The sequence below is a fragment of the Vigna angularis genome, chromosome 7 (genome assembly GCF_016808095.1).
Source record: "Vigna angularis cultivar LongXiaoDou No.4 chromosome 7, ASM1680809v1, whole genome shotgun sequence".
Lineage (NCBI taxonomy): Eukaryota > Viridiplantae > Streptophyta > Magnoliopsida > Fabales > Fabaceae > Vigna > Vigna angularis.
The window spans coordinates 21,952,157-21,980,024 of record NC_068976.1 but is presented as its reverse complement, the minus strand read 5'-3'; the positions used below and the strand labels follow the sequence as shown (position 1 = coordinate 21,980,024).

The following is a 27,868-nucleotide window of genomic DNA, read 5'->3' as shown; positions in this document are numbered from 1 at the left end:
TTAACTATGTTTTTTTTCTTCTATATTTTAGTTTTTATTTGTTTTTATTTAGACATATTAGTATGATATTTTTATATTAATTTTATATTGTTGAGAAAAATATATTTTTAAATATTTATAATTTTAATTTGTAAAAAAAATGTATAGATCAATCATTTTAATTAGTTTTTTATTTTCAATTATTATATTATTCAATTATTATCCCTATTTTATTATGCTAATGAGTGTAGTGGTTAATAAATAATGTAATATAAAAATAATAATTGTGATATCCCAAAATACACGACATGCATATATAATAAAGATGTCATTCAGTTATAATATTGGAAAGCAGGTAGAGACATATAACAGACTATATTGGTTACAGTCATCCAAAATAAAATCAGAGTTGGTCTCTTAAACATAAAGGACCACTGTGAATTATCATCAGAATAATACTACTAATCAAGATCCTAGACATACTAAGCTGCAGCATCACCGTCTTCCAGCGCTTGCTCCACAGACACCTCCTCCTCATCTACTCACATCCAATTTTGGATGATCATTGCAAAAGAAAGTATACCCAAACAAAGCACGAACATACAAGCAAGGGTGAGTTAGTTTTACAAGCAATCATACTATATTAGAGTAAACAATTCATCAAATAAATACTTTAAGTCAAGCAAGTTAAATCATACAAAGAAACATGTCATAAACTAGACTTGACTCGTCCGGACTTAGAATGATTGTCGAGCTATGGCGGGTTATGCACTCGTGGTGGCTTATGAAACTTGGGTTCCCCACCCTACCACACTCACGAGGTTAGCCTGTTCCGGGCCTTGAGGCATATTGGGAGCCCCCAAGACTAAGACCTCCTGCTACTCCTCACCACATGATTCAATCCTCTCTACTTGAGAATGAAAGACCATTGGAGCGTCAGGAAAATCCCCAAGACTGAGCTTCCCTGCAAATCATTCTAAACACTAAGAATCTCACCAAGAGATTCTACACAGATGGAACTTGGTTTACCACTTGGATCGTACTTTCATAACTTTGTAATCATATACTTTTTGCCACAATCAACATATACATAATCTCAACAATATACATTAACTCATTCATCACAAGTTATAAAAGTAACGGCTCCATAAATTTAATCTAAATTTATCAATACCAGAATCTTTATAATTTATTTTCAACGCCTACACTCATATAAACTGAAAACATGTTTCCTTTAGTACTATTAAAATAGTTATATTAACCATAATTCTATTATAATATTTATATTAAATCATTAAGTGTACCAAGCATTCCTAATTTTCATATTAAACCAACACAATAACATTCATTCATATTATAATATTATAAATTATTATGAACATCACTAACTATCATCATTTTCTTTTATACATATCATACGTACCTATTAAATTTTTCTTTTATATAATTGTATTATATTAATAGAATATGATACTAATTTGATATACATAACGATATTATATTAATATAATTTATTATCATACTTACTCTTTCATCTTTTGTATAAAATATATTAATATAATCTATCTCATACTTTCTTTTATATATATATATATATATATATATATATATATATATATATATATATATATATATATATATATATATATATTATGATAACAATTTATATCATACGTACACCACTGCATCTTATATATCCCTATTATATTAATATAATATATATCATGATATCCTAACTTATATTTCATTATTATTTAATAATATACATGTATATATTACGATAACAATTTATATCATACGTTTCATATGTTAATATAATATATATATATATATATCATGGTTCGTATTTGATAAACTATTTGTCTAATTTTCATCACAGTAGAGATCTTACTTTCCCCCAATTGGTCACCGGAGAGGGTTCAAATATCTGAACGCATCAGACTCACCTTCAGCGCTAGCACATATGACTAGTCACAATGTACTGGAACAGGCCAGGCTGCTCTATGATTAGGGATGTGCCAACTCAGGTTTTTAAGTCCCCTCTATCCTACCAACTAAGAAAGGCTCTTAACAAGTTACGATTTAATTATCTAAGTTATTAAAATTGTCCTAGAGTGTTCTAGACATCAAATACCTAATTATATATATATATATATATATATATATATATATATATATATATATATATATATATATATATCTCCCTTCCCCTCACAGTAACCTTAAACAGTACATGCTCATATACATGCTATCATAGAGCCCTTACTTCAAACCCTCCAACCAGAACGATTTCAACCAAAACAGATTAATTTCAACAGAGACACTTACAAACATAATTTCCACATGTACTAGTTCAACACCAAAGCATAAATTATTTAAGCACAATTTCACAGTCTCAGTTATAATTATCCAATAAAAATTAAAATCGTAGAACAGCTTCACAAGAACACACTAGTTCAACATTCAACCTGTATATATTTTTATAAAATAAATTCATACAAAAATAATTTGCTCCCCTTACCTTAGTGGTTACAAGCACAACACTCTTTAGAGGAAACCCCAAAACAGTACTCTTGCACAGAAGCAAGTTAACATGATCTACAAAACGTCAAATTGGGTACAGAGACATCTCTTAGAGTTAGAATAGATAGAGAATCTAGAGAGGAAAACCATTGACTACATGCAACTAGAAAATTGCATGCCATAAGTTCAAAGGAAAAAGGGGAAACAGAAAAAGATAACTTACCCGTCCAAAACGAAAATCTAATCGGATGAAGGGAAAGCTCTCAACTCCGTGAACGAAAGCACACTACCTATTTGAAATTTCAACGGTGGGAAGTGGTGGAAAAGTAGAGAGAAGTCAGAGCAAGAAGAAGAAAATGAAGCTGAACTTAGAGAGAGAAAGAAGAACTGGATGAAGAACTCAGAGCTGGAAAATGAGACCTCTTCTAAGGTCCTAGTGTCCTTAGCTTCTTGGGCCAGGCTGCAGGACCCAATAGCCTTACATTTTCAGGCTCTTACAGTAATGCATCAGCACTAATATCTCCCATGCACAATGTGGAAATAATAACATAAAATTTTCAAATAGTTTCACAATTAAAATAAAAATGTTACATAAAAATATCAGGAAATTATACGAAAATTATAAAATTTATTACAAGATTAAGAATATCTCATTAGATTATGAATATTTTATGTAATTAAAAATAAATGAAAAGATTGTCATATAGTTAAAAACAATTATTCAAAATACCAAAAATCTTATTATTTGGAATCTTATACACATGTTATGACATCCCAAAAATATAGCACACAACTATATACAGGTGTCAACATTTAATAATATGATAGAACAGTTACTATAATACGAACGTCAAACTTACAATTATTACTAAATAACCATTAAATTTTTCGTTTAACTTTGCAAGAGCTTCCTATACTACTACCGAGCGTTCAACATATAACCGAACGATTATATTTACATAACAAAAATTGTGAACGTTCGGTTCACCAAAACTATATATATTATACGACCGAACGGTCATCAACTATTCAGCAGGAGTCTCACCACCCAGCGTAAGCTCTTCCCCTTCTGCTCACATCCAACAAGGATGATCATTGCAATAGAAAACCAAACGGTAACATGGATAAAACAGAAAACAAGGGTAAGCTACTATAATTCAATTAAGCATGTATTCACACATGTAATAAACTACAAGTTCTTACAGAACGAACACTATAACATACACGAGCCAATATAGATATCATACATAACTGAAATATAATATTACTATACAACCGACACTTGACTTGACCATCCGGATTGTATGAATACGTAGCTTGAGGCCGTTCGTGCACTCGGGTGGTGTAGTAACTGGAAAACCATCAGCTGCCACCCTAGGTTAGTCCGTTATAACTCACCCAATTACCTATGGGCTAGGACCTCCTACCATTCTCACATAATGACGTACCCATCTCTACTTGAGAACTGGTAATCATTAGAATATCAGGATGAACTCCATGAATTTCACTATCCGTATTCATACTTTACCACCACAATAACCTTTCACTGAGACATTCCTCCCCGGAATTCTCTTCCACATTACTTAAAAACATACACATATACTTGAATACCCATAATGTTTCTCATTCATAATGAATCTTTACTATAATAAACAACCAACACCAATCCATAACATCAGCATAACAAGATCAGACAACATTTCATATAAAAAGACTGAACGCTCACATAATACTACTCTTAAATACAACTGGACAGGAAAGATCAATACATCAGACAAAATAACCGATCGTTCTTGTAATCGTGAGGACTTTGACATGAACCAAACCCATTTTTAAGAATACACACTCTAATTAAATCAAATTCTTAATTTAAGACTGAACTATATTTAACTCTTCTCGCCACTAGAACGAACGATATTCCACTATCCAACAAAACCGAACGCTTAAAGCTTATACTGAGCACTTATAACTACTGACACTTGGTGTAAGGCCAAACGTTACTTCCTTATTTGACAAAGTCGAGCGCTTAGAGCTTATACCGAACACTATGATTACTCCTACAAACTATTCAATAAAACTAATACTTTTAAGGAAACCGAACGTTAAGATACTTTAGCTGAAATATAAATAAACTTATACACTATCATAAAGGAATATATCTTAAGCCTATTACTAGTACGAAGTTTACTAATAATAATATATGAACTATCACAAACCCAATTTACTTAATCCAATAAGACTGATTAAAACTGTATATAACCATCAACACTTGATATATTAATCACTTCCTATAAAACGAACAACTACAAACTGGTAAGGCCAAAATGCTAACTCTATTGATAGTTTATTCACTAACCATAATCGAACGGTTGAAACTGAACACCCAACTATTCTACGTAATTTTGCAGAATCCTTATCGACTTATACAGAACCACCAAAATCCAAAAATCATACAAGTCATACGCTTATATACAAATCATCAATCCATTCATTCCATACATACACAAAATCAACACATGCATAATTAAATTTAATAGCTTCCCTTACCTCTTAACAGACCGCTCGCTCACAAGATGAAATTTGCACCAGGACCAGACACTCAACCTCCCAGATTCACTGTTTTTAGGAAAACCAACCACCCAAAAGACCAGAACCGTGATCAGAACCTTAGAATAAGAAGGAGATAAACACATGCAACATAAACTTGGTTTGCATGTGCTCCAAACTAAACTTTATTCAAATCAGAAAGACCTACCAGTTCAAACTACTAGACGTTTGGTTGAAAGTAGAGTCCTTTCCACCAGCAACCTTACATACACTCTAATGGATGATCATATGGAAGAAAACGTTAGATTCAATGGAGGAAAAGCTTATCATTTTAGAGAGAATGAGGAGAAACTAGTTCAGAAGATTTGGAGGAGAAGATCACATGCAGAGAGTGGAACCAACTTTTGAAATTTTAGCTTATATACTCCCTCAGAAAAACCGATCGTCCACTCTTCTGCCGCCACCTGTCTTCCACTTCCTGAGGCTCGTTCTCCTCTTGCAGACACCCGTTTTCCATTACGATGGGGAATTTAATGGTTCTGACACATGTTGTAATATGAATTTTCGTAGATATTTATTTGGGTACAAATCACATCTATTATTATGTTTACATTGATGAGTTTTAAATAGAAGTTACTAAAATCTTTTTATCCCAAAATGTATGATAATAATAATTTGGCATAAGTTTCAAATAGTTATAATATATATATATATATATATATAAATATATATATATATATATATATATATATATATATATTATAACTATTTTAGTATAACTTTGATGTTTGCTTATAAACTTCTTATTACAAAATTTAAAGTAATTTGAAAATATAAATGTAATGAAACATTCATGATATAAATAAATGAGATGTAATATTTTTCATTTTTTTAACTAAAGATAAATATACTTTAACTTTTAATATGAGAGTATTTATTTTTGAAGTTTATATTATTTTATAGTAACGGAAGAGATTGTTTATGTTTTTTGAAAATATTTCTAAAAAACGCACTAATAATATTCTTTAATTTATGCTAAATAGTGCTTTAAATTGTGAGTAGTTAACGTAGAGATGCACTGATTTACATATTAAATTCATTTCATTCAAAATTCAAAATAATAAATTAAAGATATACATAAGTTTGTTGTAATTTTTTGTAGTCTTATAAAAATTATACCTAGGAAGTTTTATATTAAAGTGTGGAAAGAATAGATTTAGGCAACAAAATAACGTTTTCCATTGTCAAATAACTTTAATTTTCTAAATCCAAATTAATTATTTTAGTGTGCTGTGAAGATATACAAGTAAATGTTTGTCTCTGAATTTATTCTTATTTTGCTTTTCGATCTTCGAAATATTAAAAATAATCTTATTTAATTTACACAAATAAACGTGAAAAGGTAATTAGAGAAAAAGTAACATTGTTATTGTGGATGAATTGATCATCCATGAAAAAAATTGTTAATGGATAAATTAAATGAATTTTATCAGATGAATTCACATAGGATACTTCACATCTTAAGGTATTTCATGTGTTAAACTAATAAATTCACATAGCCTACTCGATTGAAAAAACAGAGAGAAAGTTGATATTGCAAAGAATCAGCATCAAACCTGGTGCCAATGACAAATATTTGTATTTATCCAAAGCATATCGAACTAATGCTTCATTCTCACCGGGATTAATAGTACAACTATATTAAGACAGTGGCCAATAAATCATCTTTTTTGTGTATTGATTTTTTATAATAAAATTATTAAAATAAATGTAAATAATTATTTTAGTTTAAATGGTTAAATTTAGAAAAAAAAGATCAACTAAAAAAGATAATTAAATTTAAAATAAATGTTACTTAAAGGATAAAATTAGTAAAATTATTATATTAATTAAAAAATATTTATATAAAAGAAAAAAGTGAAAAAAAAAATGTAGAAACAGAGGAATACTTTATATATATATATATATATATATATATATATATATATATATATATATATATATAGATATATATTATTTTCTTTTTCTTTAGTTTTATAATTATATTTTTCATCACACTCATTTCTTCATAACTTTTTTAATGCTTCTCTTAGTTCTATATCTACAAGGACTACTCACATCTTTTAGGTAATTTTTTTATCACAATTTTGATTACACACATTTCTTTTATAAGTATGTTGAATTTGTGTATTATTAATTTGAGTAAATCAAGTAATTTTGGAACTCACATTTAATTTTATATATAAATCAAGTTAGCAAACCTTGCGTACGCCCAAATTATAGGTTATCTTCTTTATTTTTCTTTATTCTTCTCAATCATTTTTCTTTATATTTTTAGATGTTTGATTTTTTAAATTGAGGTGTTTAATCGCAAATAATCTTTTATTTATTAAGTAATATGAAAAGATATATTTCTTTTTTTTTTTGTGTTTAATTTTTTATTTGAATAAATTGTTTCATTGAAATTCTTTTATTATCTTTTAATGGTTTAATATTTAAAAAAAATCAAATGTAGAAGGTTATTTCCATTTTATTATACCTTTAATTATATATTATTTTATTTGATTTTCTTTTCTTTAATATACCTTTAATTATATATCATTTTATTTTCTTTTCTTTAACAGTACATAAAATCGTTTCTAAAACATATTATTGAATTTTAATATATATTTATAATTTTTTGTTTATTTTAATCATATAAAACAGATGATTTTTTATATAATGATTTTTATTTTTTTATTTCGTTCTCATAAATGTAATTTAATACCAAAATTATATAAACACATTTTATTTATTATAATGTTATTTTTATGAATATTGTTTATCACCTTTTAACATAGATACCAAAATTATATAAACACATTTAGGATAGAGATGTTTTTTTAAAAATAAAGATGAAACAGTAAAACATGTTTTGGTATTATAAACTTAATTATGTGTTTATATCTTGTTTATAAAAATAGAACACTTACTGAGTTATTCGACCTAGTTTTACTTGCTACCACCTTTTCAAAGTTGTAGTGTATTTAACAACAAATAGCTTTAAAATCGACAATTATATATAGACAATAGAAACAATTTCTAAATAAGTGAAAGTCTAATGAAAATAAAAAAAATTATAACATGTTATAAAAAAATTCCTTCATATCTACTAAAATTATATTGAAAATATCAGCATATTATCTAATAATAAGAGTTAAGAGATTAAAATAAAAATTTATATAATTTTCTCTTACATGAAATAACATAAAGCCAATAATTTATTTCCTATTGTTACAACTACTAATTGAGTAACTCTAACAATGGAAAAAAAAGTATGGCGTAGAAAAAAAAAATCATTAAGAAACATATTAAAGGAATGTGAAAAGGTTAGAATATTACATTGGATAAAACTTAAGAAAAAAATGAAACTATAAAACATCTATATCACCAATAGAGGCAATTGAATGAGAAATATACAATAACTAAGTGAACTAAGAATAAAACAAAATGTATTGAAGTAAATTTATTATTTTTATTTTATTTATTAAAAGTCTTAATTATAATAAATGAACATGCATAATAAAACTTTATTATAGTTTTTTAACTAATGCACATAATTAATTTTATTAATATAGTTTATTAATAAGGTTAAATGAGTTATGGAAACTTTAAAACTTATTTAATAGTAAAATATACTCGTAGGTATAATCATTGTAAAAAAATTGATAAATACAGAATAAATATTTGACATATTTTATTTTTATTATAATAAAAATTATTCTTAATGAAGATATTTTAATTTTTTTTAGTTGTATTTAAATTCTGCTAATAATAAAGATGATGCAAATATAATTAATTTTTCAATTATTCCAACTTTTTTTACGCTATAAAGTAACAATTTTGTTTATATATTAATATTAATTTTTTTTCTTTAATAAATATACGTATTAAGAATCAAATACATATTTAATTTATTTAAATCATGAATTAAATTCATTAAATCAAGTTATTTAATGACTTAGTTCAGTTTAAGGTTAAGTTGAGATTTATTTATGATTTCATTAAATTAAATTTAATATTTATGATTACATTAAATTAAATTTAATCCATTCCGATATAGGTTGGGTAGTGAGTTTATAATACGATAAAATTATTATTTTATTGACTAAATTGGATTATTTCATAAAATAAAAATTATTAATATTTAAATAGTTTTTATTTTGAATAAAAAAATATAATTTTGGTTTGTGAAATAAATTTTAAATTGGTTCTTAACATTATCTATTTTGATCCTTTGCATTACTAACCAAGGTTATCAAAATTTCATCTAATTACTATTATTTATTTTAAATTAGTGTCTAATTTTAAATTTAAAACCAATGTAAATACTCAATTTTTATTTATAGCTAAAACTTTAATAGTTAATGTTAAAAATTAATTTAGACTTTAATTCAACAATCTATTATAAGTTTCTACTTACAAAATGATTTTAAATACTAATAATTTTTAATTTATAAAATAATATTTTAAGTTAGTCAATTATATAGTGACTAATTGTTTTTATTTTTCAAAATCGATATTATTTAATAGTTTTAATATTAGCGATCCAATACCCACTTTAATATACTTACATTTTATTACATTTTTCTTGTTTGAATTAGTTGAAAACATTTGTTATAATAAGCTATATACAAAATCAAATTTAGATAAAAATAAAAAATAAAAATAATAAAAAATTAATGGATAACGAACGAAAATACTTAAATTTTAATAGATATTTAAAATTTATTTTAGTAAAAGATAATGAAAAAGAAGAAGAAAAGGGCATCATACCCGTAACCAATGTTGTTACGTCACTCTAAAAAAAGAACCTTCTCTTTATGGACGAATTTAGTACCAATATTTTGCAATTACGAGGAAGGTGCATTTTTTTGTTTTAATTCTTAGACCAGAACATGCATCAAAATTTTGGAGTGTTTTCATGTTGTTTGGTACAAGCACCCTTTGATTCAAACTAATAATACAATAAACTGTTTGATGACCAATTCGCAGTTCCAGAATGACAAAGAAAACTCCACCTCACAAACAGATAGATGAATAGATAAAACCGACCACATACTATTTTCAAGGCATATTATCTTTTATCTCACATTAGGATAACATTAGATTCTCAAGATAATCAATTAAGTACAACAAAAGCATGATTCAAACAAAGAAAACAAGCCAAACTGAAGCATATTTTCACTAAAATTCTGATACTATCTCAATTTGAATTCATCTCTAAAAATACATATCAATGCCATCAGAACTCATAAAGTAATGCCTCGAAGTTCAAGTCCTCTTTTATTAATAACTTGTAAATAACCTGCTACAATTCTTCTTCAATCCTGCAAAGAAAAAGATTATAGACACAAGTTATGAAACAAGCAAATAAAACTTATACAAGATAAAGACATTACCAAGAGTTACTGTTGGGAAGCAACCTTATTTCAGATAAGAATTTCTCATATAAGTAAAAGACAAAAAATTGTTCACCAAATCTATTTATCAGATTTCCAGCCAAGCACAGGAAATGTTTTTTTTTCCAATACTAGATTCTGAAGCATTTCAATTATATTGAAAATATGCAAGACAAGGGCTACATATGTGAATTCAGAGCTATCTCCCGTCTGATGATATGTGCAGTTGCAAGCCAATACCTTGTCATTTTCTAGAGAATGTTGAAAACATTGAAAGGAATCAAGAAACATAATTAAAAGGAGTTTTATTAATAAACCTCATCGTCATCATCATCATCGTCGTAATCACGATCTTCCTTCTTTTTCTTAAGTTTGGTTGTACCACCCTCTTTGCTGATGGGCAATTTCATTGCTCCAAAGGGAGTGTCAACATCAATATTTCCTTTCATGGTGTAACCAGTTCCCTTTCCTCTAATCATATCCCAGAGGGCAGAGCCAAAATCCTTAGGCCTGAAGGTAATTGGTATATCAATATAGGTAATCCCACTTTTCTCAATTTTAGCAGACTTGGTGAGTTCAGCACCACCAATGCTAACATCACCAAGCCACACCTCATAATCAAGAGCATTCAGGCCAAGGTCAAAATCATTCTTGTTTTCCAACTTCAAATGAAGAGTTGCAATTGTCTCTTCAAAAGAGAACCTTTCAAAATGAATCTTCTCAAGATCAACATCAGGCTTATAAGGTATGGGGATTTCTCCAGTTTTCTCCAAAGGTAGAGTTAGCCTTCCCAAGATGGGAACATCAAAAATCAGACTCACCTTCACCCTATAAGGAATGATGCTTCCTGGTTTAATATCAGCATATGTTTGCTTGATGTCATCATAAATCAAAGTAAGAGGAATTTTCACAGTCTCCTCTCCGTGTGCATGGATGGTACCTGCATCTGGTATCAATCCAGAAACTAGCTTCCTTCCATCACTCTCAACCAAGTAATCTATGTCAATCAGAGGGATTGGCACTGGATTAGGGTTCTTTATGAGCACATCAACAACAAGATCTGCCTTGTGAAGATTAATTGATGGAATGTGAATCGCAGTAACATCAGCAGAAGGCTTCCCAAACCCAATAGCTTCCTCAATCTTCTCACCAATGTCGTGAATGAAATCCTTCACCTTGTCAATGAATCCACCCTTCCCTTCCTCTTTGTCATCTTCCTTGTGCTTTTCATCCTTGGTACCCCTTTCCACCACCTCTGGCTCATCAGATGTCGACATATCTAAATTACAGATGCCAAATTTTCACATAAGTTAGCTTCATCAAGATCCAATTTCAACCCAATCACAGCACTAATCAAAGTCAACCAAAGTCACAAGTTAACTCTCTGATCAATTATTTGCAAAGGAAAACACTGCAACATGCTGGATCACTTACATCAGCATTTGATAGTTACAACAAACACACGAATCAAAAATACAAACTTTAGATCTCCATGCTCCAAAAATTCAACCAAACTTGTCATTCCATATCAGGGTCATGATACTAGGAAAAAAAATTCAACTTTATTTGCATTTTGTTAAGTAATTACTTTTTGCCAGTAGATTTCCCAGGAATCAAAAATAGAAGATGCACAGAATCATAAGACGGTCAATGCTTGATCATTTGAATTGAATACAGGATACCATCCTCACAAAATGAGGAAGCATGGCCAAATTGGCCTTAAAGGGGATCATAAAAATGGAATATACTGGGTGGGAATGAAGAAGAAATATGTGAAAGAGTGCAGAGAAAGTACCTGAGAATTGAAATGAGATGAGTGATCCAAGAGAGAGAGAGAGTATGTAAGTGTGAATCAGATTAACACAACACAACAACAACACACAACAGCATAGAGATCAAGATTTTGTAGGTGGAAAAAAATACAAAAAAGAAAGTAAAAAACAATTAGATGAGATAATGAAGGGTCAGATATTAGGCACGAAGACAAGACGAATGGTAGCCGTTGATTGAAGTTTGACCACAAATCCAGCGTAGCATGGTCCACACGGAATGTACATGGTTTAAAGAGGGAAAATGCGTAAATAAAGATTTCAACTACACTAACAGCTACAACTACAAAGTTCAGCAAAAAGTCAAAATATGATGAAGTTATCTTTTGCTTATTTATTAAATATTGAGTCCATATTATTGAATGTTTTTTACAAAATTATTATGGCTTATTTTTTCATTTTTGTAAAATTTGAAATAATTATTTTAGTTTTCGTTAAAAATATTTAAAATTAAAATTTATTCATTTTACAGAAAGTAAAAAGTAAAAGTACTTTTTATGTCAATTAGTGTACAAGACAGAACACCTACCAGTCAAGAGTTGAAGTATTAAATATTGTGATACAATATGTTATTGATTATTTTATATAACAAAAATTGGGAAGTTTAAAACTAAATTAATAAATAATAGTATTCAAGCTAATTTTAAAACATTGGGACGCTAAGTTGGTAAGCAACGGATATCTTATGCACTGAATTTTGTAGAAAAAAACAGTACAAAAGGAATAAATACATAAAAAATAGAAAAGAAAAAATAAGATGAATGAAAATAAACAATAAATAGAATGTATTGTTGGAATTTCATTTTAAAAACAAAAAATAAGTACATAGAAAAAAATAATAAACAGATTATTTTTAAAAATCGATTTTTTTTTTCTGTAATATATGTTTCTAGCACTTTTAATCTGGAAAAAAAAAACATTGAAACATGAAATGTCAATTTTTGAAAAATTCACCACAATTGAACTGTTACAAAATGTTAAAACATTCCCTGAGCGTTTCTTTTTTGCAACTTCAACAGGTTTGTGTTGTACTTTCTTTTATTTTTATTCTTCCTTATTTTAACTTAATTAAACCCCTGACATTCTTTTTTTCATGATTTAAATCATTATTATATAAGATTTTTAAAATTCTTATTATTAAACGAATCTCTTAAAATGCTGATGCGTAACTATATTATTACTTTAAATATAAAATGAGTTTTTTTATAGTTTTTATTTATTTTTTGGTTGTTGCTGCAAATTCTTAATATACTGATAAACATATAGTATCCATTTATGTGTCTACGACAGTACATTGGATTCTTGAGGTAAATCGAGTAATATAAACATTGGATTCTTTTATATCAGAAATGAGAGAAGAACAAGATTCACATATTGTCCTGTTCACGAGGTCAGTGTCCATAGACAACAGCAATCAGAATTCTCAGTAATTGTCTGTCCATAAAATACAACCAATTAGCATTTCAATACAAAATGCTATGACTAAGCAACCTAATCTCACAGGCAAATAAAAAAATGCCTTGAACTGATGAAACAAAATTATATATATATATGATTCAGACCACAAGGTGTGAATCACTACAAGCTAAACCAATATTATAAGGAAGATTTCAAGAGTTTAAATAACACTTATGGTAATAATACAAGGTAGAAAAACTCATAATTACAAGGGTAGGGGAAAAAGATGTAAGGAGACTCATGATGTCCCCAGAGGAGCTCTGTCATCTGGTCCAGCAAGCATGATCTGTCATTGTTTGCAGTTTCGATTTAGCAATGGTGGTCAAAAAGAGAGAAAGAGAGAAAAGATCAATTCTCAAATTCTAGCCAATGTGTTAAGTTTCAGAAGGACATACATTACAGTCAAATGCAAATCTCCTTGCAAGCATGATGACAGCATTCCTTTCTCGCTCTGATTCAAAAGCTAATACAAAAGAATGCCCTTGCTTTGGCTGCCAAAAAACTCCCTGTGCTGCTGCATTTCCACCTCCTCTAACACCACAAAGCTAAAGAAAACAAGATCAAAGTACTATGGTTAACCAAATTCTATTTATCATAAGTGACAAGAGCACAAGAACAAAATGCATTTTCATGAACACAGATAGAATCGAATAATTCAATGCACATGGTATATGTGTGTGTGTGTGTGTATATCAGCACAGTGATTAACAATAATAGAGAATGAGTACAAGAAAGAGGTTGGAGCATTGATTTGCTTTTCACAATCAAAATATAAATGGTGTCAACAGTTCTAAATACCTGCATTGAACTTGAATAGTATTCTTTGGCAATTGTGGTCTTTCCTTTGCAGAGTTTTATTCTCATCTTTCCAACATGAAGCACATGAATAGATTCAGCTGAAGGTGAACCATTCATTTGAGTTACAACTACCTGAAAAAGTATTAAATGAAACATGTAATCTGACTAGATTTCACTTGTAAACTTTATTTTGAAATGTGAAGAACAAAGTACAAGATAATAACAGTTTGTCAAAAGTAAAAATTTTGATTAAGTGGCTAAGCAACAGCCATGAAACCATACACCTTTCAATAAAAAAACAGCTCAACTCAACAAGGCACACGCATGTAAACAAAAGTTAAAAGGAACAGAACAACATACGTTAAATTCAGTGTCATGTTTGCGCACAAGTGCCTCAACATAGGTTCCCAAACCAGCAGCTGCAGGAGAGTACAGAAGAAATTTAAGCTCAACATGACTGCACAGCAAAACGTGTCTCAACCCCTTAAAAAAATAGATAACAAAACTTTATATTTAAAATAGAAACATGCACAGAAGCAATGCCTCTTAGTGACTACTACTATAGCAAATGAGGATATGTCAAATTGAAACCAGACCTGGATCTATTGGACCAGCAGTTGAAAGTGTGACATGCTCACTTTCTGAAATAACATCAGCTTGCAATATACGCCCAACATCAAAAGGCTCAGGGGCGTAAACTGATTTGGTTGCTCCTGAGAAAGTTATATTATATGATAAGGAAAGATTAAAACGATGAACTTAGTGCATGACATATTTAACAACAACCAGTCTTCCAGCATCTTAAACAGCACAGCATACATAATGTTTGGCTAGCTCAAATGTATAATAGCCAGAAAATGCTAGTCACAATCTATGAATTAAGTTCTTATAAAGTGACTATGACCTAACTCAATTCTACAAAATCGGTTTGTAAGATGAAGTTTGCACTCATTTATATACTAAAATATAGGCATATATCTCTTGTGGGTGTGACTGAATAGTGAGTGACATGATAGAATTAATAAACCTCGCTAGAATAGGTCCGGATACCATCTTATAAAATAGTTTGAGTCTAACTAAATGAATCATCAGTATTTAAACAACACAAGTAGTTATATTGAACATTCATCTATGATGAAACATGTTAAGCAGATTATAGGTATATCATTTTCTATGAATACTAAAGGATAGAATTGTCATAATCATAACTGTTATTTGCCTTCCGGAAAGTGACCAATAATAGAAAATGCAATACAATCAGTAGGAGATATGCATAAATCATGAGTCAGCCAACTCGCTAGTTAAAAAAAAGAAAAAACAACAGAAAAACTACCTGATATAAGTTCTTTTTTTGCATCATCAGATGATACACGATACCACTGAATTGTACATTTAGAAACTTCAGGAGCATTATCAGAGCAAGGTTGAATTTGCAAGTAAGAACCTAAGGTTTCATTCCCTTCAAGTTCATATAAGTGAGGAATATTCTCCCCGCCTTTCTTTGTCCTAGTTAGCTGAAAAGTAGTATGAAGGATAAACAATAAAATAAGCTTACAATGATGAATGGAAAACAATCACTAAGCTTCTCCATCTAAGCAAAGAAATTTCCCATTCACTTAAGGTAAAAAAAACATTGTTCAACATCAATGCCCAAACATTAATCCAAATGAATAAAATCATGGAATTTTCGAACACACCATGTCAAGAATTAGAAGATTCTCTCATGTATCTAAAGATCATACCGCCTCAGCGAAGAAATATGGAAAATTGAATAGCTCATGTTTTTCATGTAGTATTAAAACATTTCCTTATATATCAATCATCAGAAAAATAAAGCAATTATGAAAGGATTATAGGCCCAGGTTTAAAGTATTGCCAGAGAATTTGACAGTATAAAGGTAAGTACTGCATGACACAAAGCAGAGGTGACAAAAACGCTAGCTGATAAGAGGGGGAAACCAAACACTTGAGGATTCCAGCAAGCATCTCATTACTACTCCATGTGAAACTTTCACACGCTCAAGTCCCTCTCATAAAATATCCTCCAACGGTCATGATACACAACAATTCTCAAGGCATGTCATCCCCGAAATCCATGCATGATGCAAAACCATGTTCAACATATTTCCAACCAAAAACCAGAGTGCAAAACCAAATTCAAGTTACAAAACGTGATTCATCATAACATGCTGCTTAAAACCCCAATAACTATCTAAAGTCATCCACATGATACTGAGAGTATATCATAGAATTGACCATGGGTGGTTTATATGACACACATACCTCCTTTTGAAGTCGAAGATACTGTCTAGTCTTCTCAGCAAGTTGAGCCCTCAATGCTCGAAGTTCATGCTCCATATCCATGACCTAGAATTCAATCAACAATCAATATAATCGTCTATCTTAAATAACTTAATAAAAAGTCTTAACAATATCGAAAAAAGAAGTCTAGGAAAATAAAGGAAAGAATGCTAATTCAACAAAGGAGATCAATCAAGATACTGGCAAACCTAAGAAAAACGGAACCGGAAAAAGAGAAGGCATTGAAAATAGCAATCAGATGGCAGAAAACATAGGTACATGTGTATGTGTTCATATATACCTTGCTTGGCTGATGCAGCATTTTTATTCTTCGAGCCTCTTGAACCTCCTTCATTAATTGTTCCATGTCCTGAAAGATAAAACCTTTTTTTTGTTGAAACGATTATTACTAAATTAAGACACACCAACAGTATTTGTTTCCTCGTATAAAAGAAAAGAGAAAGCAAAAACAATTGAGTGGGAAAGACAAACAATGCATAAAAAGGAGAAGCAGTAGCTCAATTGCATGAAACCTTGAAGCATAATTTTAAACATAAAGGTAAAAATATTGAGCAAAACACTCATCTTCCACTTTCACTTGTCCTTGTGTCAAGATAAACTACCAGCAAATATATACTGTGAGCCTATTTGGATAAACTTTTCAACAAACACATATTACCAACTCCCTATAATAAAACATGACAAATGACAAGTAAATGGCACAAACTTGTTTCCCAGAGGCTTGAGACATTCTCTCATGTTCTTGTAGTGCCTCTTCAACTCTTTGAACTGCTGCTCTGGCATCCTCTATTTCAGCACGAGCAAAAGCTCTTTCTTCATCAACAAGTTTCTTGGCATCTTCGGAAGCCTAAAAATTAAATGAACAATCAACATCGGACAAGGAATTTCTTTATGAATATTTCATTACACAGAAACTAGTATATTCGTGGAGTTATATAGTTAATATGCAACATTCTGGTCTAGAACAGAATTACAATAATGTATTGTTCAAATCATGTAAGTGCACAATTCATGCTTTCTTATTTCATGGTTGGGGAAAAGTGCTTGGAAATCTTTTTGCCGAAACTTGTGACATCTCTGTGGAGCTAAGCAAAGAACTATTTCAGGAAACTTCTTCAGTAAGGATTGTAAGGGACTGGAGTCCTCTTTGATGCAATTGTTGATTTCGTTGTGTTTACTTTTATTGCTTATAAAGAGGATATCTTATAATGCTTGATCTTCTTTTCTTTTGCTATTTCTAATCAAACTTCTGTCATCACCATGTAAAACAGGACAGCTCACCAGCTTAAGAAAATTTGCAAGCTTCTTCACCTCTGCCTTCTCTTGTATTAGTTCTCCTTCCCTCTGAGTCAACTGAACTGCTAGAGCTTCAACCTGAAGAATGCACAGAATAAATTTACAATTTAGAAGACTGTGAATGCACGGATAAATTGGCACTGCAACCAACCTTCTACTAAAATAAATAAAAGAAGTTTAAATTCATTTTTATTCATGGAGCAATGAAAGCATTATCTAGATAAGATGTACTTCTACAAGTATATACAAAATTTAAAAGAAGTATTTCCAAGTTCATTCTCAAAGCCTTTTAACATACACTCTCCCAATTTGACTTCTCTAGCAATACACAAGACTTTATACTATAGAGCCAGCTTCATATGAAAAAGCACATAACAATATAGATATGAAAACCTGATTATTAGGTAGAAACAAAGTCGAAGTAGATATCTTCCTTTTCAAAAATAAAAATAAAAAAAGAACTAACCATAGCAATAGCTTCTTCCACATCATCCTTGTTTCTGCCTGCCACACGCCCTTTTAAGGATTCAAGTGCATCTCTAAGTTTCTTCAAAAGAACATGTTTTTCCAAAGATGCTGCCTCTCTAAGTCTAGCCTAATTTCACCAGCATATGAAAAGCTTAGTTTAAAAAAAGAACATCCCTTTCTTCAAAAATTATGAATATGATCACTGGTTATTTGAATTGCAATCACTGTAAAATAACAATCTCAGGTTGCAAAACCCTCCAAAGGAAGAACTGTATTCCGATGTAAAAAATAATTGATTTTTAACCAGAACAAAAGGTAACCTCTTCAGACAACTTAGCCGCAGCAGCCAAACCCTTCTCGAATTTACTGGCAAGGTCACGAACCGAGAGACGATTATGCTGCTCCAACAGCTGAGCAGTCTCTCGTGCAACAACTTCCTTCATAGACAGCACCTTAGGATCATCCTTTGTCTCCATTATCTGATTGTTAGCTCCAATTCTGTAATTAGGAAACCGACTAGAAGCAAAGACAACATCAGAAGACACCGCAGGCACGGCCTCTTTTTGCATTGTATCACCAAAATCACGAGTCACCCTTGTCATTTTTCACACTCAATTGCCTCTGCCAATCACAAAACCAAACCTTTTATAGCTTACAACAATAATACAAAAAAGGGGGCATATATACACACATGAAGAACAAAAACAGAAGTACTTTACAAATAAAACATACAAAAAGTGAGAAACTGATAAACAGAGATACCCCAAGTCCACAACCCAATAAGCCTATTGAAGTCAAAGCATATTTTGAGAGTTTTTCACACGGAAATTAAACCCCCCCAATCATCCTTATTTTCACTCCTTTTCTTATTTTTTTTTCTTTTGGGTTAAACTTAAAGCAGCAAGGAAAAGGCTAACAAGAAAAGGACAAAAAGAAAGCTTTAACTTACAGATGATGAGAAGATAGAAAATGGGTAGATATGCTTGTGATTCTAGGATCAGATGCAAAGGGGTTTGCTCAAATTTGGTTATACACACACAAGCAGTGGTCAGATCAATGGTTTGAAAGAAAGAGAGAGAGAGAGAGAGAATAAGCACTTAGCATATGGATAGAGAGAATGAGAAAGATGAAAGCTTGCTTTTTGAAAAGAGGAAAAGGAATAGGTTGTGTGTTGTGCCGCCCGTGTGTGAAGTGGCCCCGCTCTTACGGGATGTTAGTGTCAACGTTTTGTGTTGTATTGTCTTTGTGTGATCCTTTGCCACACACAACACAACACAACAGCTTTGAATGGAACTAGGCTACTTGGATCCTTGTCTTTAAGATGTTACGCACAACTATGGTGTTTGTTTGTTCTTATTACAAACATAACCATTACATTACTTTGTCACCATTTTCATGCTTCAAACTTGAATTTCTTCCATTTTCAGGGTCCCATTCAAACCCCATTTCTAGCTGTTCCTTCAGCCTTTACTTCACTCACACTTCCATTTTCATTTTGCTTTAAAAATTTAAGGCTGGCAATGGAAACCCTATCCCTCTTTTTTTCTAGGTTTAATAGCCAATTTAGTCCCCACTTTGGTTGAAAAATCTCAATTTAGTCCCTCGTTATAAAAGTGTTTTGCATTAGTCCTAACTTTTAAAATAGTGGGTCAGATTGGTCCCTTTCGTTAAATATAAGTTAACGAAATTAATGGATGATGATGTAACACAGCTTAAAGCTGATGTGCTAGATTGGTCCCTCGTTAGCTTTAAGTTATGTCACATCATCATCCATTAATTTTGTTAACTTATATTTAACAGAAAGGACCAATCTGACCCGACTAATTCAAAACACTTTTATAACGAGGGACTAAATTGAGATTTTTCAAGCAAAGTGAAGACTAAATTGGCTATTAAACTTTTTTCTATTATTTGATCTGCAATTATATTATTCACGTTCAATGAATTCGAGGTAGCTTTCCGTGTTGGTTATTTGACTGGGATTTGATTTTCGTGCGCGTGACTGAAGTGAAGGAAAACATTCCAAATTATCATTTTTTTTCTTTTAACAAGTATTATATGCAGTTTGTTCTGAAAAACAAAAAAATTAAATCAATAATCTCCTAATTTAACCTACTAATTTGGGAAATCAGTGTTCCAATAATGGAAGATGATATCATATTTTTCTTCTATAATGTGTGTGAGAATAATCATGGCAGGCTGGATAGTTGACATTTTGTAATCCATTTGTTTTTCTTTCCTAATAAACCTAATTCAGAATTAATCACAATTAATTGCTTATTACCATTAGGTCATATATTAAAGGAATAATTTGCTCCTAATTTATAATTGTTTGGTGTATATATAAGGATAAGAAAAAAACAAATTTTCAATGAAGAATGTAGATGAAGGTAGAGGCAACATTTCACATAATATCATGTTATCGATTTATCATTACGCCTGTGTCTCAAAAACATTGGTTCAATTAATAATATTTTTAAATTAGAATTCGGATGGTAAATTTATATTAAATATTTGAAGAAAAAAAAACATTTATTGTAAATAAATCTTAATTCGACAAAACTATATTTTATAGACAAATATTTGTGATCTATAAAAATATGAGCATTTATAAGACCTTTCGTGAAATATGGTATAAATTATTTGGCGATAATTTGAAGTATTAATATTAATTTGATTATTTTAGTTTTCTTTTGTAAATGGTTCTCTTTATTTTAAGAAATTTATGTAGGATTCACATGATAACGTTGTTTTTATTAATAAATAATTTATAGAAGAAACTTTGATTAAAAATTAGGCATAATATCCAATTTTGTCCCCACTTTGGTTCGGAAATCTCAAGTTAGTCCCTTTATAGAAAAGTGAGTTGAATGGATCCTTACTTGTAATTAATTGACTCTAATGAGTCCCTTCCGTTAAATAGAAGGAAACGGAGTTAGTGGACTGATGATGTGGCAGTTGTCTTTGATGATGTGGCAGTTGTACCTCACTAAAGTATTAGCTTTCTTGAAAGTTGTTTGTGGGTATTGACTTTTTGCTCTTTGCCAAAGTTAAGTGTTTTTTTTTAAGGGATTGGGTCATGGTGGTTGTGTTTTTTTTTTCTCTGAAGAAATTTGAGCATTGCTTGTAGAAGGGTTGATCTGAAAATTGAAATTTTTTGTTGATGCTTGATCTGGGGTGCTGTGTCGAGTTTGTTTCTGGAAAGCATAGGAATTTGGAGTGATGGTGGTTTGAGAAAGTATCAGAGGAATGGTGATGGAAGTGTTTAACTAGTACATTTTGCTTTTGAGGGAAGATTTGTGTCGTGATGGCTTCAACCAACCCTTCTCCAAATGCTTTCCCTGTTGCAGTGCCTCTTGTTCTTGGTGGTATTTTATCACCACCACCTTCTTCATCTTCTCCAACCAATTCCTCCAACCCCCCATCATCTCTCAATTCTTCCCAGCCCCATCATCACCACAAAAGAGAATTAAAATAAATTAAAGAATGTAATAATCGAGTAAAACCTAAGCAACGTGGTTCAGAAAAAAAATGAATGAGTAAAAAGAGAGGGGAAAATGTTCGGTGGTGATGCTGGAGATGAAAGAACCCTTCTTAGAAGAGGGAAAGAAAAAAAGGGAGTGGTGGCGTCGGTGGAGAAGCAAGCTCCGGCAAGGGCAGCGGTGAATCTGGGCCGCGAGCGGAGAGAGAAGAAGCGTCGCAGCCATCTGGGTCCTGGTGACGTGCGGCGGCGTGGGATTCGTCCGCGGTGGCTGAATCGAGGCGCGGCAAGGATGGATTCGGAGCAGATCTGGGGCGTACGTGAAAAGCGAGGTCCTCCCTCGCACGCGAGAAGGAGGGGCTGGAGCGGCGTCCGACGATGGTCGTCCGTGGGTGTCGGAGATGGCATCGATGCCGGTTGGAATGCGGTGGCCATTTTTGGTTGGGAGGCCAGCGAACTGCAGGGAGAAGAAAGAGACTCTGGGTCTCATCCCGTTGGAATGGCGCGGAGAGAAGAGGAGAACCTGAAGCTTTCTGAACCACGTAAGCACGCAAATGACACCTCACCAAAGAAAACTGCCACATCATCAGTCTACTAACTCCGTTTCCTTCTATTTAACGGAAGGGACTCACTAGAGTCAATTAATTACAAGTAAGGATCCATTCAACTCACTTTTCTATAAAGGGACTAACTTGAGATTTCCGAACCAAAGTGGGGACAAAATTGGGTATTATGTCTAAAAATTACTAGTCTTTGTGATTTATAAGTTAAATTTATATTTTATCAATTTTTTACGACAACTTAAATTAAAAAAATTAAATATAAAATATGCGTAAAAGATAAAGCACGTGGAAAAGGCTGTTAGGTTCCATCTCAATCACGCTTTCTTTTTTTTCTGAAATTTCATTTAAAAAAAATAGAAATGCAAAGAGTGTCGCTTTTTCAGTATTTTAAAATTTCAGTATTCAATAGAAATTAAATTATTACAACTCCTTTACACTTTTTTTTTCTTTTATCTCTCTTTGTCATGTCACAGATTTATTTAATTTAGATTCAATTTTAATTTTCGACAAAGCTGTCTTTATTTAGAGAAGAGAGATATACAAATTCAAAATTAACTATTTTAAATTATCCTTATTTAATAAAGATAATGAAATATATTGTTATTACTGAAAGTCTTTCTTATATTATAGTCACAAATATTAGTTATCATCTATCCAATGATGAAGATTTCAAAAGTTTAAATTAATTTAATTGTTGAATGATAATTATATATTTCTTATTATCAATCATCAAATGCAATGATGAAGATTTCAAAAGTTTGAATTAATTTAATTTAAATAAACAACTTTTTTTTTTGCGACACAGCTTAAAGAATTTTTTAAAAATTATTTATAAAAAATTATAAAATCAAGGATTAACGAAATTAAAATAAAATGTTTAGATTTTTATTCTAAAATTATTGCGCATGATCAATTAGAAAACATTATAAGTTCTAAGGATTATGTGATGTCAATAGTTGAAACTCAAGCTTAAAAAAAAGTTATCGATAAAAGTTTGATAAACTTTAAGGATTAATTAGATTAAGATTGAAATTCTTGGTGTTTAATTAAAAATAATAATAATATTTAAGATTAATCGGAACAGAATTAAAAATTGAGACATCTTTTTGTATATGTCACGAGGATTAAAAATCAATTAAAATTTAGAGTTCATAATTATAAAAGAATAACGTTTTAGGATGATTAAGTGCTTTTTTCTCTTTATTTCATTTTTCTCTTAATCTTAATAATGCTAATTTATTATATTTATTTATCAGTGTAATAAAATATTTATGTTTCTTTAATCATTTCATTTTTAGATACAAACCCTATATTCAGAATTCAGAAACATATCTAACGTCAGTTTTCACTTTTGAGCAGAGCAGCCTCCGATTCCGGCACGGTGGGCGGCATTGCAGATTCTCGGTGGTTCATCTCCGCGCCGACGTGAGTTCCTTAACCCTTTCCTTTTTCAGCTGTGAAGGTGTTGAGAATTTCATGGATGTGTATTATTCCATTTTTATCTGTAAATATCTTTATCAATGCAAACCATGAATTTTCAGTACTTGTTCTTTCCTGGTCTTGGTTATATTATATGCACATATATTATATATCCCAGTGGATAATATATGAGAAATTTTCATGGTGTTTGATTATTCACCTTCAGACCCGGAATCTGCTTTGCAATTATTACATTTGATGTAATTAGCCAAATTACGCCGTTCCTGTCATGATTAAATCGCATCTTCAAGCTGTCTACGTATTTGTTTTGTGCTTGTGAAATAGGTTAACATAATGTAGGAATATAGTTAGATTGGAGGAATTATTAGAGCTTTATTGGATCTTAAATTTGAGTCCCGAGTTTTATAAGAAATCTCCATTGAAACATAACGATATAACACGAAAAGGATTTTAATTAAATTTATGACTTGAGATCTTAAAAGAATTCAGTCTTAACCTAATAATTAAATTAGCCTTTAAAGTTGTAACAAATTGAATTGTGAATAAAAAATTATAAAAAGTAGATTTTATAGGATCTTTAGATTGGACCAAAACTTGTGAGAAAGTCTTAAAATGATGTACCAAGGTGGTAGAATAAGAACTTGTAAAATCATCTTCATCAGGAGATGTTTACTCAGGTGTTTGAATAAAGTACTAGTTGTCTGAAGCAACTTTTCATTGGAGGAATATGAGATGATTCTCAAGTTGCATAAAAATAGTTTGCAGCTGTTATGTCAAGAAATTGCTGCTTGTCAATAAGAAAATAATTTTTTGGGCCAAGGGAGAGGGAGAGCAAATAAAGAGAGTATGAAATAAGGAGAGAGAGTAAAAATATAAAATAATGAGTTAGAGTTTCTTAATGTTTTTTTTTTCTTTCTATTAGAGCAAATTTGAGTATGAGTTAGAGTTTCTTAAAAAAAATTCAATTAGAGAAAATTTGAGTATGAGTTGCTTAAAAATAATTTCAACCATATTTTACATTTTTCAATATGGGGGAGTTGCCCTAAGAAGGTCTTATGAGATCCTGTCATAGTTTTAATCAATATTTTACAAAACATATTCAAGTTTTTCATTTTACTCGAAAGAATTAATCGTAGTTAAATCTCCTAAGCCACTTAATAGTGCATCATTGGATGATGATACACAAATATCTTACTTAACACCCATCCAACACCAATAAAATATTACTTTTATTTTAAAATATAAGATGATTTAGGATAAATTAACTAGAAAGTAAACATATTTTTTTATTAGGTGTTAAAAGAGTATAGGAAAATTGAAAGTTCTACATGTAAAATTGTCCAATAGAGCCTATGATATGATAGGTAAACAGGCGAGATAAAGCTTTGTAATTAGGAACATCAAGTTTAGCCCGATTCACCACTACGGAAATTGTTTTTGTCCTTTTCTCTATCTACAAAACCTGTGTCAGAGATTGGATTTTTCAACACCGTTGTAATTTAATAAGATACAATTACCCATTTTGTTTCAAGTAATCAAAAAATGTTTTTTGGTGCAGTGGACAGGCATGTCAGATAAAGATGAAGAGTTGGCTATGCCAAGGGATGCAAAGATTGTGAAGTCTTTGTTGAAATCAATGGGCGTGGGGGACTACGAACCTCCTGTTATACACACGTTCCTTGAGTTATGGTATCGCTATATAGTTGATGTGTTAACGGATGCCCAAGTGTATTCAGAGCACGCAGGCAAGTCCGAAATCGACTGCGATGATGTTAAGCTTGCAATTCAATCCAAGCTTAACTTCAGTTTCTCGCAACCACCTCCTCGCGAGGTAATATTAGTTATTTTATATTTTTCAATATTCTTACCCAGTGGTTACATATTATATTTTTTTATTGTTGAATTTAGGCTGGTTGTGATGTTTCTAATAGAAACTACAGGCACTCCTATTCCCAAATGCTTTTATTTTCTGCCTTATTTGTAGTTAAAAACTAAACAGGTGTTGCAAGTCTCACGCTAATATGAGAGATTTTGGCATGTTTATGTACTTCAACTTAAGTAAAACCCACAAGGAGAAAGTTGTTCAGTTCTGTTAGTTTCTAATATTAGGAGATATGTTTCATGGAGGAACCTCTTTCAAACTGAACATCCTGAATGGGGCAGAGAGTGTTCTTTGGAGGCTGGATTGGCTCGTGAACGATGGTAAATTAGAATGATGACACTAACATCTAAGAACACAATTGCAAAAGCTTTGGTCTAGATCAGTGGTTTTGTTCTGCACTGTGACTCTGACCGAGCTTGTGTGAAACTATGAATCTACTGAAGTCTGCCTAAGATCGTGCAAGAACGAGTTCTCAAGCAAGTTAACTAACTTTACTTATCATGAATTTGTACAAAATCTTATAGTTAACTTGCGGGTGAGACAATCATGGTACATCATTCAGCAGAAAAAAATCTGGTACTATGACCTGTGCTGCATAATTGTAAACTATTAGTTTGTTTTTTAAATAATCATACTGGACTACGAAAGAAATCACATGTATTACTTCTTGAACGACTGTTTAATTTAGTCAGTTGGCAGGTGCTTCTGGAGTTGGCTCAAAATCGCAACAAGATACCACTGCCAAAGACTATAGCTGGACCTGGTATCCCGCTTCCACCTGATCAGGACACGTTAATCAGTCCCAACTACATGTTTGGAATTCCAAGCCAAGGGTATGGTGAACCTGAAGAAACAGAGGATGAAGAAACTAGTATTCCCAACCCCTCTCAGGAAGAGAAGACAGACATGCAGCAGCAGGATCCCCATCAAAGAGTATCATTTCCCCTACCCAAATGCCAAAAGGACTATTTTTAAGTCCCGACAGCCTTTAATGATTAACAATCTTACTATAGCTTTACACGAACTTGTTTTACTACAGTGGTAGTAACAAAAACTAAAAATTTTGTAGCTTGTTCAATTTGTACTTTTGTAGAGTCCACTGCCGACATCGAAACAAATTGGTTTCAAAACGGCTCATTGCAGTCAGAAGTTCTTGTGAACTCAGTCTTCACATAAGCTCTCTATAGTTGTTGGTTTGGGGCCATGGTAATTCTGATAGGGTGAGAAGATGGAAAGTGGAAGGAGGAAGAAGAGAGGGGGATGGTATCCACTGGTTATCCGAGGATGAAAGTAGTTTTAAGTGACTGAGAAAAACTGGTCAACGACGGGGAAGCGTGTAGTGACAAATAAGCATGAGAAAAAAAAGTGTGAAATTCAAAACATCAAAGAAATGGCAAAAAGAGAGGGTTTTATAAAAATGGTGACGTCATCAATAAATTATTTGAGGGGGTAGCTGATAGCTGACAACATTCTATTTTTTTTTATTATTGTTGGTAGAGACACTAAATAAAATAAAATGATTAAAAAATAGCAATTAACAGAATGGATGTCAATAGCTGATATTTATTATGTATTTGCTTTTGTGTTTATTCCTTTGTCTTGAAATGTTTATATTAAACAGTGGAAATTTTATATTAATTTCATAAATTATACATTTAAGAAAAGAAAAGCAAGATATTGTAATTATTAAAAAGCTTAGTTTCTTATTCAATATTAAAATATTTGTTTGTATACAGATATGATGATGTTACATGCTTTATTTATTTTTATTTGTTTTGATTTAAAAAGAAATCCTAAAATGTAAACAATTAACATTAAAAAATGTGTTTTAATTAAGCTTA

At 30.9% G+C, this 27,868-nt stretch overlaps 3 protein-coding genes and 1 long non-coding RNA gene across 6 annotated transcripts; 1 reads left to right on the top strand and 3 right to left on the bottom strand.

Moving 5' to 3' along the window:
- Window positions 1-341: 341 nt before the first annotated feature.
- On the bottom strand, window positions 342-2,889 carry LOC128197760 (uncharacterized). The gene is made up of 3 exons (XR_008250550.1): window positions 2,726-2,889; window positions 2,501-2,577; window positions 342-517 (listed from the first exon to the last, which is right to left on the bottom strand). It is a non-coding gene; the product is annotated as an uncharacterized LOC128197760 (long non-coding RNA).
- A 7,263-nt stretch (window positions 2,890-10,152) lies between these two features.
- On the bottom strand, window positions 10,153-12,430 carry LOC108336196 (uncharacterized). Its single transcript, XM_017572544.2, has 3 exons — window positions 12,286-12,430; window positions 10,808-11,769; window positions 10,153-10,418 (listed from the first exon to the last, which is right to left on the bottom strand). The coding sequence occupies exons 2-3, from the start codon at window positions 11,765-11,767 to the stop codon at window positions 10,413-10,415; spliced, it is 966 nt and encodes a 321-aa protein (XP_017428033.1). The 5' UTR covers window positions 11,768-11,769; window positions 12,286-12,430; the 3' UTR covers window positions 10,153-10,412.
- Window positions 12,431-13,636: 1,206 nt separating this feature from the next.
- Window positions 13,637-20,076, bottom strand: LOC108338646 (stomatal closure-related actin-binding protein 1). 3 transcript variants are annotated; one of them, XM_017575654.2, is made up of 13 exons: window positions 19,611-20,049; window positions 18,982-19,282; window positions 18,660-18,788; window positions 18,179-18,271; window positions 17,604-17,744; window positions 17,178-17,246; window positions 16,859-16,942; window positions 15,909-16,089; window positions 15,172-15,288; window positions 14,936-14,994; window positions 14,576-14,707; window positions 14,173-14,322; window positions 13,637-14,063 (listed from the first exon to the last, which is right to left on the bottom strand). In XM_017575654.2, exons 2-13 carry the CDS (start codon window positions 19,261-19,263, stop codon window positions 14,016-14,018), a joined length of 1,485 nt encoding a protein of 494 aa, XP_017431143.1. In that variant the 5' UTR covers window positions 19,264-19,282; window positions 19,611-20,049; the 3' UTR covers window positions 13,637-14,015. The 3 variants fall into 3 exon arrangements, with proteins under 3 accessions (XP_017431143.1, XP_017431144.1, XP_017431145.1); XM_017575655.2 differs by lacking the exon at window positions 19,611-20,049 and adding an exon at window positions 19,394-19,526; XM_017575656.2 differs by lacking the exons at window positions 13,637-14,063; window positions 14,173-14,322 and having other exon boundaries at window positions 14,570-14,707; window positions 14,936-15,032; window positions 19,611-20,076.
- A 3,931-nt stretch (window positions 20,077-24,007) lies between these two features.
- LOC108338544 (transcription initiation factor TFIID subunit 9) lies at window positions 24,008-27,187 on the top strand. Its single transcript, XM_017575482.2, has 3 exons — window positions 24,008-24,130; window positions 25,704-25,976; window positions 26,727-27,187. Exons 2-3 carry the CDS (start codon window positions 25,713-25,715, stop codon window positions 27,000-27,002), a joined length of 540 nt encoding a protein of 179 aa, XP_017430971.1. The 5' UTR covers window positions 24,008-24,130; window positions 25,704-25,712; the 3' UTR covers window positions 27,003-27,187.
- Window positions 27,188-27,868: the final 681 nt, after the last annotated feature.